The sequence below is a fragment of the Nannospalax galili genome, unplaced genomic scaffold, assembly GCF_000622305.1.
Source record: "Nannospalax galili isolate Female #2095 unplaced genomic scaffold, S.galili_v1.0 scaffold1296, whole genome shotgun sequence".
NCBI classification, from domain to species: domain Eukaryota; kingdom Metazoa; phylum Chordata; class Mammalia; order Rodentia; family Spalacidae; genus Nannospalax; species Nannospalax galili.
In genome coordinates this window covers 185,167-204,130 of record NW_008338720.1, presented here as the reverse complement: position 1 = coordinate 204,130, position 18,964 = coordinate 185,167, and the positions used below count along the sequence as shown (strand labels likewise).

The 18,964-nt window shown below is 40.1% G+C and overlaps 1 protein-coding gene across 2 annotated transcripts in view; it reads right to left on the bottom strand.

The window, feature by feature from the left end:
- The window catches only part of LOC103734421 (guanine nucleotide-binding protein G(q) subunit alpha), a 320,299-nt gene that overhangs the window by 187,615 nt on the left and 113,720 nt on the right, over positions 1-18,964 (bottom strand). For both annotated transcript variants that reach the window (XM_008833346.2, XM_008833345.3), the window contains exon 2: positions 3,328-3,512. In XM_008833346.2, coding sequence (XP_008831568.1) covers positions 3,328-3,512 — 185 coding nt within the window. The remainder of the gene's footprint in view (positions 1-3,327; positions 3,513-18,964) is intronic.

The following is an 18,964-nucleotide window of genomic DNA, read 5'->3' as shown; positions in this document are numbered from 1 at the left end:
AAGACTGAAATTGGCTGGAGTTCGGGTTTCCCAAGCCTAGTGGGTCAGTCTCCAAGTCCTGTGAGTTCACTTTCCACTCTTTGCCTACTTCCTCAGTCAGTGTTGGCTTCTGCAGCCAGCAAACCTTTGGCTGATCTGATTTATCAGGTAGACAGGTGACAATGTATGTCTATTAGTTCTGCCTTTATATGTTTATTACACTGGTGGAAATTACTTCAGTGATGTCAGCATATGAGCTTTGTGTGAACTAAGAAAATTCCCTCATGTTGGTTTAAAAAAAAAGGAGTTTTTCCTTTTTTTTTAAGAGGAAGAGTCTTACTATGTAGCCCCACCTGGCCTGAAACTTACTATGTAGACCAGGCTGCCTTGAACTCACAGAGATTCACCTGCCTCTGCCTTTAGAGTACTGGAATTAAAGGTGTGGATCACCACGCCCAGCTGTAGAAATTTCATATTCAGAAGATAAGACAGGACTAGGGTGATAGGTCCTTCAGAATTTTGGCTACTTTTTCTTGAAAAATGGCTTCTGGGATCTTGAAATTTTTAGTAAATGCAGAAAATTCAGAAAGCTTTAAATGTGTTTAATGTGATACTTTTTAAAAATGTATGGCTGAAGAGATAACTCAGCAGTTAAGAGCTCTGGCTGCTCTTCCAGATGACCCAGGTTCAGTTCCAGCACCCATACTACAGCTAACAACGGTCCATAACTCCAGTTCTAGGGGATCTGACACTCTTTTCTGGCCTCTGTAGGCATTATATGACACAGGTGCACTTAACACACATATAGGCAAAGCATTCATACACATAAAATAAAAATAAATTTAAAAAACTTTAATGTGTTGTGTACCTATGGGTGTGGGTATGCTTGAACATGTGCAAGTGTGTGAAGGCCAGGGGCAACCTTAGTGCTGTACTCAGATACAGTCCACCTCCTTTGAGACTGGGTCTTTCATTAGCCTGATGCATACCAATTAGGCTTGGCTGGCTGGCTAGTGAGCCCTAGGTATCCTCTTATCTCTGCCTGTGCAGTGATGAGATTACAAGTTCACACAGTCATGTCCAATATTTTCCCTGGCCTCTGAGGATTGAACTCAGTAGTACCCTCCACCCCAAATTAAAGGGGAAGATGTGGGTCAGAACAACAAGATCTTCAGTTGGTTAGGCAAAGGGACCTAGTTGCTGAATGAGCCTGGTACCAGAACTTCTAAGACTAAACTTAGAAACTACATAATGTTGAATATTCCTTCCCTGAAATAGACCAGAAACACTTTAGATTCCAGAGGTTTTGGACTTGGGAACATGTGCATAGACATGGATCTGTGAGATGCCAAATCTAAACACAAAATTCATTTATATTTCATATATACTGTATACATATAGCCTGGGGGTAATGTCATACAAAATTTTCAATAATTTTCCACATGAGGAGCTAGCAAGGTGGCTCAGCAGGTAAAGACACTTGCCATCTACACTGATGACCTGATTCGATCTCTAGATCCCATGAAGTGAAGAGAACTGACTCCTCTGACTCTCACATGAGTACCACAGCATGGGAACATGCACTTGTGTTTATGCACGCACATAAAACACATACATGGACAATAAGAATAATAAATGTATAATAATAATTTTGCACGTGAAGCAGTTTCATGGTGTAGAATTTTCAGTTTTAGATTTTGAAGCATTTCAGGCATTACATTTTCAGATAAGGGATGTAGAACGAAACTGCCTGCTCGGTAGTAGTACAGGCCTGGGTTCTCCATAGCTGCCTTGAGTTCCCTGGACGTAACAGCACTCAATCAGGTTGTTTTCTCTTCCAGGGACTGACAATGGAACAGAGACTATCAATACTTTTATACTGCCATCATGCCCTGACTTCACAGTTCACCTAAATCATAAATCAATGGCAGCAGGGTACCAGGATCTCCTATCTAGAGTGATCTACGCAATGAACAAATCTCCTGCTTTGTTCCTGACATGTTATGAGGAAAACATTACAAAGAGAGTATGTTTGCTTCCTGCAAGGCAACTTGCAGTATGACTGAGGAGACAATGCAGGTACCTATGAAAAAAACTACAACAGGAATACAGAAAGAATATCAACTTCCAAGTCCAAAACACACACACACACATGTGACATCCTCCCCCAACCCGTAATTCAAGACAGTTCCTTAGCCATATTAACAGAGGGACACTGCATTTTTTCTTTTTTATCAAGAATCAAATTCTAGGGGCTGGAGAGAGATGGCTCAGTGAAAAGGACAGGCTGCTTCGCAGACGACCCTGGTTTGGCTCCCAGCACTCACCTGTTAGTTAACAACTACCCCTAACTCCATTCCAGGAGATCTGACACCTTCTGGCCTCTGTGGACACTGCACGACACAGGTACGCTTAAATACATGCAGGTTTTTAAAAAATCAAATTCTAGGCCAAGGCAGAGAAGGTAAGCCAAAGAACATGTCTGTGTAAGATGGGGCCATAACAGTGATGGAATTCACTCTTCTGGAAAGAAACAAGTAATAGAGCCATCTCATGGTCAAATGCCTTGCTTAAGCAGAACCTTAAACAGAGCTGACCAAGTGGCAAACATTTAAGCCCCTTTATCATTAGATATGAATAACTTTATTCAGAGAAAAGACAAGATAGTATTTATAAATAAACAAATTCTAGATAACTGTATGTTCAAAATAAATCCTAAGCCACGTGTTCTCTCATCCTGGGCTGAGTCCAGACAGCTCACCTATATATAAACAAACTTGTTTAAACAGGCAAAGGACTTCCAAGGACAGGACAATGGATACAGACTCAAAAATTAATCTTGCTATTAGTGAAAGTTTGCAACTTACTGCAAATTATTACAAATTGCTTCCTGAGTTTGCACTCCTTAGAACAGGGTGAGGTTTATAAAGAGGTATGCAATGCTACACCATTTAGTATACAGCACCTCCCTCCTATAAGCTAATCAGCAAGACCTCCCATTCAATGAATAGCATTTAAGCAAGAACAAACAAAATCCCAGCATGTTGGCATGGAATTCCCACATCTAGAACCAATTTTGCAACTGTGAACAATTTCTCAGTATCAAATAGGCTAGATAAATCATAAGCCCTGTTTTGCTTTATAAAACAGATGAGCTCATAAAGTGACAGAGGAAGGCGCTCAACAGCAACCTCTGGCCTCCACAAGCAAGCACCTGTGCACCCATGTGACACACACAGAAAGAAAGAAAAGGAAATTGTGTACTTCAAACACCCATTATGCATTCCAGACACACTAAAGTACCTCATGGACCACGCTGTCAACTGTTCCAATGAAGGGTTCACCTACCTTATTGTGTTCATACTTGTATGGGATCTTGAGTGTGTCCATAGCTCTGATCATGGCCTGCATGGCTGTGAAGATGTTCTGGTACACCAGTTTGGTAAAGCCCCTTTTATCTTCATCAGAGTACCCTGACCCATGGATGATCCTCATCTGCTTGATAAAAGTACTCTTCCCACTCTCTCCTGTCCCTGAAATAGAAACAGCAACAGCACATTAGATCACAACACCTTCTTGGACTTCCAGATAACAAAACTAGACATTGGCCTGGATTTGACATCTTCCAAAGACCTGCTGAGAGAAGCATCACTGACTGTTGAAATGTCACCTATGGGGGCACACAGCAAAATTAGATAAATCGTAGCCCATTTCAAAGGTGAATGAGCTCAAAAACCAGTCACCTCTTAGGAAGCTACTCAGCATGGAGCTATGAGAACAGGGACTTACAACCATGCATCTCTAAGAAACAATGGCAACAGCATCTTCTGAACATAGACAAACCTGATAAAGCCCTCTCCCTAGAATGCATCTAAATGTACCCCGGGCTCTGGATTGTTTAGTCAGGATTTGGACCTGGAAATAGTAATGCCCTTACACTAATTCCTTTAAGAAAGACGGGGGTAGGGGGAGGCTGGAAAGATGGCTCAGAGGTTCAGTGAACTGGCTGCTCTTTCAGAAGACTCAGGTTCAGTTCTCAGCATCCACATGGTGGCTGACAACCATCTATAACTCCAGTTCCAGGGGATCTGTCACTCTCTTCTGACCTCCTCAGGCATCACATGACACACATGCACTTCCATACATGCAGGTAATATACCTATACACACAAAATAATAAATATTTTTTTAAAAAAGAAAGACAAGAAGAAAGGCCTACAACTTCTGAGACATTTGATCCAGTCTTGAAATGGGTTAGAAGATCACAGATTCCTGGTAAGATCAGAACATGGGCTATTTTTCTGAATAGCAGTATCCAATGTTTATTTATTGGGAGCTAGTTGATCGAGCTATCCCTCCACCATTTGTGAGTAACAACACAACTCAGCACTGTTAGTGAATATTTTTTCTTCTAGGTTTCAGTATTTTCCCCATCTTCAACATTCATTTTTAATACTACAGATGGGGGCTTGAGAGGTGGCTCAGTGGTTAAGAGCACTGGCTGCTCTTGCAGAGGATTTGGGTTTGAGTCCTAGCACCCAAATGGCAGCTTAACAACCATCTGTAACTCTGGTTCCAGGGGAAGCCAGCACTCTCTTCTGGCCTCCATGGGCATCGCATGACATGGGTAGACTTTCATGCACGCAGGTAATACACTCAAACACAAAATAATAATAAAAATAATAAATAAAAATGTTTTAAAATAAATAAAATTACAAATAGATTTATGTTTAACCTTCATATTTTCAAATGCAGTGACTTTTTTTCATGTTCGTTCTCTCTGTTGTTGATCGCTCTCTTTCAGAGATTTCCAAAACAATGAATGGCTTTCTTTGCCTTCTTCCCTCAGAGAGGTGAAGAAAGCAAAAGGACAATTTAGCTATGGAATGTGGAAGAACGGAATGAAATGTGGGTGAGCCTGCGGCCAGGATCCTCAATGCCCATCTCTCCCTACAAGTCTGAGTTCAAAGACGAAAGGAAGGAAAAGGGGAAGAAAGGGGAAGGGAGGACAGGACAAGGACAACTAGAAAGTACAAATCACAGCGCCACTTTGTTTTTTGATGTTTGGATTCTACTGCTATCTTCATAAACAGGAAAATCCAAGTATTCACAACTTTTTTTTTTTTTTTTTTTGGTCTTTTTGAGACAGGATCTCCCTGCAGCCCCAGTTGGTCTGGAACTCACTATGTAGACCAGGCTGGCCTGGAACTCACAGAGATCTGCCTGCCTCTGCCTCCTGAGTGCTGGGATTAAAGGTGTGTGCCACCACGCCCTGCTCAAAGTACTCTTAAATGACTGCAAATGTCTTGGGAAATACAGAACCCTCAGACAGTTTAAAATAAAAGATGATTCCTGGACCCGAAGGCCTGCTGTAGGTAACTTGTGTATAACCTTCTTGTGACATGTATGGAGTTTAATGGACTTACTCATCTCATATGTATGTGTGTGGTCTGCGTGTGATGTATGCTCATTCACCTGTGTGTGGGTACATGTACATTCATGTATGTTTATGCTTATTCAATTTGTGTGTAGGTGCACGTGCATTCATGTATGTGTGGAGGCCCAAGGTTGATGTCAAGTCTTTTTCTGTCACTCTCCACCGTATTCATTGAAGTAGAGTCTTTCAATTGAACCCAGAACTCACTGATTCCATTAGTGTAGCTGGCCATCTTGTTCTGGGGATCCTGAGGTATTCTCTGAGCCTTGGAATTATAGACAGGCTGTCACACCCACTCTACAAAGTGGCTGGGAATCTAAACTCTTGTCTTCACACTTGTATGTGACAAGTACTTTATACACTGGACCATCTCCCCAGCCCCCTGTGACTTTTAGTAAAGTGATGTAGAATTCCTTGAAATATAAATGTGACATGATATAAATGTGTATTTCACATTTTTGTGGAATTAATTTTAAAATTACATAATGAATATTCTGTAATCCCAGCCACAAATACTAGCTATCTGGAATTATTAATTATTAATTAATCATTATTTATTATTTATTATTAATCGACAATTTATAGAATATATTTACAATTACAAACATGTATGAAAAAAACTCCAGATTCTGTTTATGTTTGAACCACAATTTCCCCACAAAGGTTTTCTGTTCTTTCAGGCAGACCTGTGGACACGACCTCTGTTCTGCCAGTCCTTTGTATCATAAAAACACAAGAGACTTTAGCTTGTAAGGTTAATGACAGAAAAGACAGTCAGGCAGTAGGACTCCTTTCCTTCTGGTCATCTGAAAATTCTTACATAGTTGCCCCTTAAATTGATAAAGACAAGAAAGTAGATGAAGTGTAAGCTCCACTGGCTTGTATTTTATTTCAATCACATTAGTCAAGAAGAGTCACCACTGGCTCTCGCTTTGGGTCTAATGCAAGAGCCTCTGGGTGGAGTCCCCCCTGCTTGCTGTCATACTAACAGAGAGGCAGAATACATGACCAATAGATGAATGAGGAGGAATTAAGAAAGAGAAAGGCCTTTTGAAGATCAATCCTAAAGAAAGGTGATTTCCTATTTCCAGAAACCCAGGCAGGGCTCCTTCCTTCCCCTTCGCATTGAGCAGAGCACTACTCCAGAGGCTGACAGGTACAGGCTTCATGAGCATCTTAACTTTGCCTCACACTTAGGGTGAGTCCATACCAAGACTGGGGCAGCAGCGTGTGCCTGCAGCTCTCTTCCTGCAGTGGCTACTCAGATGTGCCATGTCTTCAAAAGGCCACAAGCTAATGCTGGGTGACTCCTCCATATGGCTCTCTTCTGAGTTCTTGGCTCTTACCAACCCTTACTCCCTACACCTTGGTCCACACCTCTATAAAACTCTCCTCAGTCACCCAGTGGGAGTGTGCCAGATATTTCTGGCTAGAACTGACTAGGAAAAATGCCCAAGAAAACACAGAGGAAGATAAGTAAGTTGAAGGACAGGAGAGGCCAGGAAATGCAAGGCGTGCTAGCTTCCCCCCTTGCTCTTTTCTCCATGAAGCTTTGCTAGTAGGTACTCTCTGGTTTATCAAGTGCATCCTTTTCAGAGACTCACTCATTCTCCTCTTCAAAATGCTCAGATTTAAGAACCATACTATTAAAAGTATACTTCATCCAGCATTTACAATTGTCTTCAAAGGATACTTTTTTTTTTTCCTTCCCTACTCACTGGATCTAGATAAAGCACAGAGAGTGTTCCCTACTTCATTTGGTATCACCTTCCATCAGAACAAACACTAAATATAAATTTAATACCCTATAATGGGGTACACTGCTTTCTAAGCTGTTAGAATTACATTGTGTCTCACACAAATACACACAATACACACACACACACAGACATACACATACACTCTCACCCAATCTAATGCTCACATTTTAGGTTTTCTTTACCAAAGCTTTTCAACATATCAAGATTCTTACAGTCTCCAACAGATTCATATTTATGTATTCAATTCACATGAAACATCCATACATTTGTGGTAGTTATTTTGCCCATTTGCATGATGTGATGGTTCGTCAAAAATGACTTTCAAATCCAATCATACATTATCTTAATGGTCATGAATTAGCATTTACTGTTGAAAGCAATCATAGGTTTAGCAGTTTGTTCTCTAATTAGTATTTATTGTTGAAGATAAAGGGACTTGCTGATTCTCTTACACTTAAACTGGCTTCTTAGACTACTCCTTGTAGAAAGAGCTGCCAAGGGGCAACCCACAGGGGCACAAGCATCCCCTGGTTCTCTAAAAGTGCAGCTACTCCTGTCCATGCTTGGAAGAATTCTGGTGCATTGTGTGTACACAGGAAACAACGCTGACACTACCAGAAACTCTAACAGCCCACCTATGCATTCTCTTTACCCTCAGAGAAAAGCAGAAGATACACCTGGCAGGGCTTCTTACAAGCTGAAGACTAACCAAGCACTTACAGGTGATTTTAGATCCTGAGGAAAAAAATTGAAATGCCAAGACACAGTTGGAAAACTGCAGTATTGAAGATTGTACAATGAATATCCTCATTTCCTACTGCCAAGGCCATTCACGACTGTATCTTCAGATAGTGTCAAGCCATCAGAAGTCTACATCTGAAGCTCCTAATGAATGTGATAGCTCAGGCCCAGTGTCTCTACCCTGCTCTCCTGGTTAGCCAACACCCAGATAAAGGGAGAAGAGCAAAATGCAAGTCTCATGAAGTTCCGCTATAATTCAAGCAACTGTGCTTCACATCCACTGATTTAGTCAAGAGTATGAAATGCGGAATCTTAGTACCTACAAAGCTGAACCTGGGATACTTCCATAAAAACCAGGATAAAGGAGAATCAGATATTTCAAGGGGGAGTTTTCTACACAATCACATCACTAACCCACAACCTGCAAAGAATTAACAGCACCGAGATAAATGTGGTTTAATAATACTAAGCCAAATGCAATCATGTTCTGTCCAATTCCAGGCCATTCCAACTTGAAACTGAGCAGCTCTGACACCAAAGTCATTTTAACATTCTCTTAAAAAAAAAAACTGTCCTCCAAGGCAAGAACTGGCTATATTTAACCCTTTATCCTCAAGTAGTCTGGTAGAACACAGTAAGGCAACTTTTTAAATGTGGCAGAGAAAAGAACTGAATTTATTAACGCCAATTCGGAGTAGAAACTGAATGATCTGGGAAGTTAGTGACCAGAACTATTATAACAAATCCAGTTAAGTTTTTTTCAAGGGAAAGACACACAAAATGTATTAAAAAGTTGGGGCTGGAGAGATGACTCAGCGGTTAAGAGCACTGACTGCTCTTGCAGAGGACCCGGGTTCAATTCCCAGCACCCACATGGTGGCTACGAACCGTCCTTAACTCCAGTTCAGGGAAATCCGAAACCCTCTTCTGACCTCCGCAGCATTGCACGACACGGGTGCACTCACATGCATGCAGGCAATACACAAATATACATAAAATAAAAATAATAAAATATTTTTTAAATGTATTTTTAAAAAGTCAATTATTTACTAGAGGTGTTTGAGAGACTGTGTGGCCCTCAGTTTCCCAAAGTATTTAAATCCTCCTGAAGAACTGTCTGATAGCCACTGCACAGCTCATCAAAGGTACAAGAGCTCTTCCTTTTGAATAGATGCATGGGTGTCTTCAGGTGTGTTTGTGGGTGCATGTGTAGGCCAAAAGGCATCAGGTGTGCTCTTCATGAGCTGTGCACTATTTTTTTTTTTTTTTTTAAAGAAAAGGTCTCTCACTGTCCTGGAACTTGCCAAGTAGGCTAAAAACAGGTTTACCAGCAAACTTCGGGGATATGTGTGCATCTGTCTTCCCAACATTGAGATTATAAACCACACACTACCATGAACAGCCTCTTTTCAAATGGCTTCTGGGAATCAAATTTAGGATCTTCCTGTTTGTGTGGTGAACATTTTGCTAGAGGTGCTACCTTCCCTTGCCCTAAGAGTTCTGAGTGTGTTCATGATAAACATTTATGTGTTAAACACTAACATCAGGAGCCAGGCACAGCAATATATATCTATAAAACCAGCCCTTGGGAGGCAGAGGCAGGACGATCACCTAAGACTTAGCCAGCCTGGGCTACATAGCGAGACTCTGGCTCAAAGAAACAAAGTTAAACAAGAACTACAACAAAACTAAATCAATTCTAAATATACAAAAGCCATGGATCTGTATACTTTTAAATGGTTGATGAGCTGTGCACCTCAATTTTTTATATTTTAAAAACTAACATAAGCATAGTTTGGGGAACAGGGAGCATGTGTGAATTCTCATGGTGGCTCTACCAGGAGGTCCTTTCCGCAATGTGCTCAGCTTCTCCCACCCGTTCTCCTTAGGACCACACGTGCCACTCTTGCCTCTAGTATTAGTTCAGGGAAAACCTTCAAGAAGTCCAGAACTCACTGATTTTACAAAGGAGGAAAGTGACTCATTTAAGGGATCTGCTAGTTGACAGTTAATTAGGAAGAAGAGAGACTAGAATCTATCAAGGTCTCTTATCTGTACAGGATTCCTGACCTTATAGCCTTATCTAGGAAACAGTCCTCCTATTTATGAAAATTACGAATATTCATTCTGAAAACTCTGCTAAAATTAGACTACTTCTTTCCAGTTTCCTCTCCTGTGTAAATGGCTCTTCCTCTGTTTTTAAACAATACTATATTGTTTTTCACTTACCATACTGTGGCAATTATTACATGATACCAACTATATTTTAGGAATTATTAAAAATTGTCTGAAAGGCTATCATAAGGATGTATGACTTCTAACAATTACCCCGGAAAAAGGCATTCTGAACATTTCTAACTTTTTCACTTGAACAAAGAATGCTCAAATAAATGTTCCTGAACAGAGCTTTAGCGGAATCTCTACACTTCTGCAGATGGGTGTGCAGAAGTGTACCTTTCTGGAATGTCTCTGAATTCTGCAGCAATGACCTCCCACCTCCCAACACTATATTTTCAGGTACCTAACATTTGAGAGACAGAAAAGAAATCTTATTTTAATTTACATCTTTACTTATAGGAAGAAACGTACTTCATATGTTCCTTGTTTGTTTATACTGTTTCTCTGAATTTATCTTTATTTAAAATACTATTTAAGGACTTGCTTTTCTGTTGTTTAATTGAACAGTTTAGTTTTCAGAGTAAAATAAGTCCTTGGCTACGAATATTTCCTGAATTTGACATTTTCTTTTCAATTGTTGATGAAATTTGGTACATAAATTTATAGTCTGTGTTGCGTACATTCCTCTATTTTCCTTTGTGAATTTTTTCATTTGCTTATGTTCTTTAAGAGCCTCAAACGTGCAGCCATATTATTCTAGCGCTTATAAAAAGTTTGATACTTTATTATCTTTATTTTGATAAGCAGTATTTTGTCTACATTTTAAAGTCACCTTGTCACAAGAGTACTTCTAACCAGAATGAAGCATTTGACCCCAACTACAGAGTTGCTGCACATCCTTTTATCTGCCCCCAAATAGTGATCAATAAAATATATGGGACAGAAGCTAGGGATGTAGCTCAGTTGGAAGGGTGCTTGCCTAGCATGCGAAAGGCCTTAGGTATGAGCCTCATCACCATGTAAAACAAGTGTGATGACCTATGCCAGCAATCCCAGAACTTAGGAAGTGGAGCAGAAGGATCTTAGTAGTTAAGGTCATCTTCAACTACTTAAGAAGTTCAAGAACAGCCTGAGATACATGAGACCCTGCCACAAAATAAATAAATTAATTAATATCTTTTAAAGTGTGTCATCAGTACATCCATTCAGTCCTTTTATTTCCTTCCTGATAGAATTAGCAAATGGCACGTCCAACTGTCAAGACTTTTGCTCATTGCGTGACTTACATAATAGACTCTCATGAATTACAGAAAGAATATTCCATAATATTAAAGATTCTTCTCTGTTTTATAAACCTTCTTTGTCCCAGACGATATACTCTGTGTGTGTGTGTGTACAAATACATGCATACACGCCTACTCTGGTTCCTCCTACGGGTCAGTTACCTGTTCTGTCTAGTCCTGTGTTCTCAAACATCACTATCACTATCTTCTCTTAGCCGTGGGGATAGAAGCCCACACCCCCAGTGAGTCTCAGAAACTGTAGTCATCAAATCCTACATGTAATGGCTTTTCTTATACATGCATACACAATTGTCTTCTCCATCCTGTGAAGCACTTATCACAGACTGTGGCCATACCTCTGTAGTCTGAGGTGAGACAGCAGAACCAGTATGAGCTTCTTTTTCCTTCTTCACAATTTCAAGGACAGATGATTCATTCTTACTGTAAATCTCAGCAACTTTAGTATACAATTTTTCTTATGTGTTTTCACCTTTTCACATAAAATATGTACTTTATAACTTCTCTTTGGCATATGTGAATTGCCATCACTACTCTTTTGCTTTAGGGCCATTATTAAATAAAGAAGGTTCCCTGAACACATTGTATTACCACAGTCAGCTTAATTAACTGAGATGCTACTAAGTACTAACAGGATGATAGCATATACAATGCAGATACACTGAAGAAAGGTATGATTAACATCCCAAAGCAAGGACAGATGTCTGTAATTCCATCCTGCTACTCTGAACAGAATGCAACCTAAAACATGAATTATTCACCTCTGGAATTTTCCACTTAGTATTTTTAGGCCTCAATTGACTATCAGTAAGTTAAACTGCAGAAAAGGAAACCCCAGATAAGGGGAGACTATTAGGAGTTTTCAATGAGTTAATCCAATGTAAAAGTGTCTGCTATGTAATAATCTATATGCTTCATGTAAAATCAAGTAGAAAATGAGTAAATAGACTGCTACAAGGCTGGGTGGGGTACCACAAGCTCAGAGAAACATTATTTTAATGGCATATTTTTAGGAATAACAAATGTCCAAAACATTAAGAAAAGAAAGACAGGATGAACAACAGTGCTGCACTCTACTGTGTTAATGGCAAGTGAGGGACTGCTTAGTCTTCCACCCCAGCAAGTGCCCTGATTCTAATTCTCTGTTCCCCAGAACTGAGACAACGATCCCCAGTATTTCAATAGTAAAAGCCAGAGTGCTTAGAGACATGTAGCTCAAGGTATGTCTCATAATTTTATTGGGTGTATATGGCATGCTATTCTTTCAGACATCCAGGATATAGGGAACTCATTCCCTTCACAAAGGAAACATTCACAGCTGGGTGTAGTGATAGACTCTTGAAATCCCAATTCTCCACCAGGTGAAGAAGAACTGAGTTCAAACCAACGCAGACTACATAGAGACCTTTTTGTGTTAACTTGGGAGAGAGACAATCTCTGTTCACCCTAGACAGGACACAAGCAACAGTTCAAAGAACTGATTCCACTCAAGTCTAGCATGGTGAACCAATGAGTTTAACTGGGATATTTATAGGAGCATGGATGAGGGGTTACTTAAATGACCATGGGTAACTTAGGAGCTACTACAATCCTGAAGAATGTCTCTCTCAGCAACTGTTAACTGTCTATATAACCTGAGGGAGAGACGGGGACTCAGAGACCCTCCCACCTCCAGGATAAATAAACCCAATCCGGTGCAGGTCGCCTTTAGGTAATCCCAGCTGCGGACAGTTTAGGAGAGCAAAGACTATGTCATTCCCTAGAGACAGAATTCCACAGTACATGCAAATGTACACATGATAGAAAATGATAGATGAATAATAAAATACTGGATGGCAATGGATGCTATGCATTAAATAATCAAAAGTAATGAAATCGAGAGTGGTTTGGCTGCTCTTTTGAGAGAGCAGGGAGACTTTCTTATAAAGGTGCACTGACATTAATATCTGAATACTCAAGGTCCAGCCACAGCAACATTAGAAGGAAACATCATTCCAGGCTGTGAAGTGGCTGATATGGGTACCAGGGTGGGAAGGAGATGGAAAGCAGGACCAGTGAGGCCACAGCAGATATGGTGGGTGTGGGAGGGAAATCGGAGGCAAGGTGAGAGCTTTGGCTTGCAGAGACAGGGCTAAGGCACTAGAATGGTACAGCACAGGAAACAAATTTAAACTTTATTCTAAGTACACTAACAGCTTAATGAGTTTTTAAAAGGGAAATGACATGGTTTGATATGTTAAATAAAGATCCTATTGTAAGGTCAAGTTATTAGTGTACTCCAGTAATCCAAACAAAAGACAATGGTAATTTAGACGGAGATGGCAGGCGCACAGACAGGCCTGTCCTAGTCTAGATTGGAGATAGAAGAGAGACGGGAGATAAAGGGAGGAAATGGAATTGGGAGAAAATCCAGACTTCCAGATGGATGGAGATATTGCAGTCCTAGAGAAGCCTAAAGTGAAAAGTTTGGGGAGAAAGTACATTCAGCCTGAACTGTGCATTCATTCCAAAGAAAAGCACTCTATATACACCCTAAGATCTGCAGCTCTATGTGGAAGTTACTGATGACCCAAAGCATGTGGGTTATGTCCTATATTCTCAAACAAAGGCAAGGGACACAGCTATGACTGAGCTCCTTCTGTTAACTGATGAGTCAGAGTAACTGCAAAGCCAGGGTTACAATTTCACTTCCTATGAGATAAATCTTAGCTGAAGAAATTATTCTGATCTGAGTTACATATATATACACATTTATTTGTCAAGTGGCACCACTGCTATATAGCCACTTCTTTGAGAAAACTGGGACTTCACTAATGTTATTTGGAATGCATAAAGATATAATAAAAATACCAAGTCAAAATAATAACTACGTTTTAAGAAATGGAAACACTTCAAACTAAATATTCTCACAGATTTTAACATTGACTTTTTTCATATAATAAAAACCATGAGGGGGCTGGAGAGATGAATCAGCAGTTAAGAGCACTGGCTGCTCTTACAGAGATCCGAGGTTCAATTCCCAGCACCTACATGGCAACAAACAACCATTCTTAACCCCAGTTTCATGGGATCTAATGCCCTCTTCTGACCTCTGTGGGCACTGTATGACACAGGTGTACATGCAAGCAATACATTCATACACATGAAATAAAAATGATAAAATATTTTAAAATAGGTGCCGACAACACAGTGGACAGTAGCAGGGATGACAGAGTATAAGGGCTCTAGTGGGGGGGGGGGCTATGGGAGGGTGCCATCTGGGAAGTGGGTGTATAGATAAATAATATGGTTTGGGATGTTCTGTGTGATACGCACACACACACACACAAACACACAAATCAACAAATTTTAAAAAATGAATTATATTTGAGGAGGAATCATAAAAACTTACGTCATGTTAATTAGTAGAGGTGATAAACATTACCATTGAAATCTACCCGGTGACTTTATAGACATACACAGGTGCCAAGGATCCGAGTGCAACCGATTATGACTAGTACTAATCAGACACATATAGATTATAGATGCATGCACCAACATCATAGTGTTATTAGCAAAAACAGTGAGTCTTTCTGTAGGAAACAGTATATTTTAAAACGAAATGGAAATCTTTTATTTATTTATTTATTGGTCTTTTTGAGACAGGGTCTCCCTGTAGCCCCAGCTGTCCTGGAACTCACTATGTAGACCAGGCTGGCCTTGAACTCACAGGGATCTGCCTGCCTCTGCCTCCCAAGTGCTGGGATTAAAGGCATGCGCCACCACGCCCAGCTGGAGATCTTTTTTAAAGGTTAAAAACTCATTCAATTTATGTCTTACAGGGTTTATACTGAGTTCAATATTTTATCACTGTATCAATTCAACAGTGAACCTAAAAATTTTATAGCCACTTTTGAAAGAGATGTATCTTTGCTCTGGAAACTGTTATTGAGTATGGTAAAGCTGTAATGAAATGCTTCTTCTTCTAAAAAATATATATATTAAAAGAAATATGAATGTACACAATCCAGATTTTTAGGTCACACACAAAATGCAGTGGGTGGAAAATGTTAAGATGTGCTTTAGAAACACCCTGTGCAACCCTCATTAAATACTCCCTCAGGGTGAAATGGTTTGTGTGACCCTTCCTGAAGGAAAACAACAAACTGTAGCGTGGGAAAAGGTCCATGGAGGACCTAATATGTCAATTCCCACCATCACACTCATCAAATCAGTCATACTCATCAAGGCAATGATGTGGCACAGAAAGCCTCTGTGTGAATGGGGGCCCTCCCAGCTTGGTCCACCAGCAATGACTAAATTGGCTTCTGGGAGCTGAATTGAGCAAACAAACCTGAACAACCTCCAGGGCTCTCTGCAGCTTCAGGTCTTATGACAATTTCTCTTCTCTACATGTTGTTGTACAACCACTGATTACATTTCTTATAAGAAAATTTCTGCCAATTATGTAGTACACAAAACTATGTAGTCATCTTTCAAGGTTATTATGCCAATTAGTGTTATTAATTATTATCACTATTATTATTTTACTCATATGGGTCTTCACTTTGATTCTGTAAAAATAATTATCTTTTGAGGTGGGGGAGTTAAGATATAAGAGGGCGCAAGCCAATCTAATTAAAAACAGCAATGATCTGGGATGTTTCATAAGGTAACATGTGCTCAAATTACAGAACACGGCATGCTTTTTTGAGCCCCAATCATGTGAAATGGCATCGAGAACTTGGACGGATGGACTTGTACATATCCCAAGGCTGCCTAGTGGGGATAACGAAAGCATCTGAAAGATAGAATGTGTTGTGGAAAACCAGAGTTACTAAAGTTGCTCCTGTTGAGTAGTTACTGACTAACAGGGACTTTTGGAAGCCCATTGCTCTTATGGCATTTGGTTAAGCTGGATGTAGTAGCACACACCTGTAATCCCAGCATTTGGGAAGCAGAGGAAGGCTAAGAGTTCAAGGCCAGCCTGGACAACTAAAAAGACTCACAAAACTGAAAACAGGGGCCTGACAAGATGGCTCAGTAGGTAAAGTGAGGACCTCAGTTCAATCCTAGCACCACATAAAACAAATGGGGAACAGCAGTGTGTGCCTGGAATCCCTAAAGAAAACAACAAGCTAAAGCAAACTAAGTAAAACAAAAACTATGGAGAAATATTTCCCTTTACTTAAGGGGAAAAAAGCACAATTGAAATACACATCTTTGCATTGTTCCTACTGTTCCAGTCTCTCTTAGAAGGGAAGACTGATGTCCACCAAAACCATTGGTAGCTCGTGAGGTACGAGTAGTGCTGATGTATCAGTATTAACATCTCCCAGTAAGGATTCTGGACCCTAATACTGAGCATTACTTGGAACACTAAGTAATTTCAAAGGCTAATTTGGGAGATCTGTGGTGTGTAGAGATTCCTTAGGAAACCACCCGGTTTTTCACTTCCCCAACAAAACTTTATTGTTTGTTTGCTTGATTGTATTTTCTTGAGATAGGTTCTCACTATACAGTTCTGGCTGTCCCGGAACTTGCTACATAGACCAAGATGGCCTCAAACTCACAGAGATCTGCCTGCCTCTGGCTTCAGCAGAGTGCCGTGATGAAAAGTGTGCACTACCATTCCACGACAAAACCCATTTTTAAAATTCAGCTTTTTAAAAATATTTTATTATTTTTATTTTATGTGTATGCATGTATTGCCTGAGTGTAGGTAAGTGCACCCGTGTCCTGCAATGCCCGTGGAGGAGAGGACAGAAGAGGCTGTCGGAAACCCTGGAACTGGAGTTAGGGACAGTTGTTAGTTGCCATGTGGGTAATGGGATTCGAATCTGGGTCTTCTGCAAGAACAACCAGTGTTCTTAACCGCTGAGCTATCTCTCCAGCCCTCTAAAATTCAGCTCTTTAAATTCAATGTTCAGCTGTGAGAACAGGTATATGAAGTGCTTCTATTGTTCTAGATTTTAATTTCTCCAAAACAATCCAACAATGCCCTGGTCATTCACATGTGGTATCCAAAGGGAGAAGGTACCAACTGATGTCAAGACAATTTCCCCAGTCAGTTTAAGAGTTACCCATGATTTGTTTCATTAATTTAAATCATGTCTTACACTTTATTTTGCTTGATGGACATTTGATTATCCAGCATTCAAGCCAATCATTCTCACCATCTACTGTTTTCTAAGCCTGTGTATAGACTATATAGAAAAAGAAATAGCTTAAAATATTCTAAATATTCCACAAAAATATGCTGAGGATGAAATTTTCCTTGATCTTGTAATTCTTTAAAAATTATTGTCTCTGAGACAGGAGGAATGAGAGATAGTGGGCATTCTGGAAATCACAGAGATCATTTCCAAAATACATGCATACACACATGCATACATACATACATACATACGGCTAAGGTAATTAAGACATTATTGATTGTATTGTGTTATAATAAAAATAAACAAGAAAAAATAGCATTCTTGAGATGTAATTCATATACCTTACAACCTACACATTTAAAGTGTACAATTCAGTGCTAGCATATTCATAGGCATATGCAGTCATCACCACAATCAATTTTAGAACATTATCTTCTTGGTAATGAAGGTGCAAACAACTAACTAGTCAAAATATCAGATGGGCTAGCTAGATAAGCTTGTTTCCAGAAGCATTCCATCTCCTATTGCTCTTTTTTCTGCTTTAACAGTGCAATTAAAAGCCTAGGAGGTATGGCTGAAACTTTTGAACTCCTTTGATGAAGTTAATAAGACAGAAGCATGATGTGAATGGGCAGCTTTACAAGGAAGACCCAGAACAAAGAAACGGGCCAGAGAGAGCTCTTGCTACATACATACAGGCTGTTGTACAGGCCTACATTTGTGGAGTGAATTAAGGACTTAATACTGAAAGACAGGCTGTAGCTGTGGTCTGTGGTAGAATAGGAGAAAGATGAGTATGAGAACATCACAGATCCACTACACGAGCCTGGGGAAAGGGTGGCAGCCTTTGCCCATCAGGAGCCCCTGAAAAATCTGGTTTCCTGCGAAGTGGGTTGCCTTGGTAAAGGCATTCATCTATAGGACACAGAAGCTTGAGGGTGGTTCTAAAAATCATCTTCCTGTGATCATGGAAGAGAAACATTGCTAAGTATGCACAACTGAACGTTCAAGTGGGGGCCAAAAGCACCTTGGGCATCTACTGATACAAGGTTTCAGATGACGTGCAAGGGGCAGCTAGGAACAAGGTGGGTGGGACTGACTGGTCCACTGTCCATCTGCACAGAGGAAGAGAGGGTGGTACAGGGCCCTGTGTCTAAGTGCCCACCCAGGATGTATTAAGACAAGGGAACAAATCAAGTTGATCCTGCCTTCGGGGCACATACTTCTTCTCTACCGTTTTTCTGTATCATGTGCCCTGTGCAATCCCAATACAGTGAAGAAATGAAGGGCAGCAACAATCTTACGAATGCTAAGAAATGCACATATTATATAGACTGTTTTATGCCAATGGCCATTATATTGCCTTAGAAACTCCAAATTCTATTAATTTCCAAATTGTATTAATGAAAACAGTGGCTAAGCATGAATCATGTGTCTTCAGTTTGAGCAGAAAAGTATGATTCTACACCACAAAAAAAAAAACAAAACATGT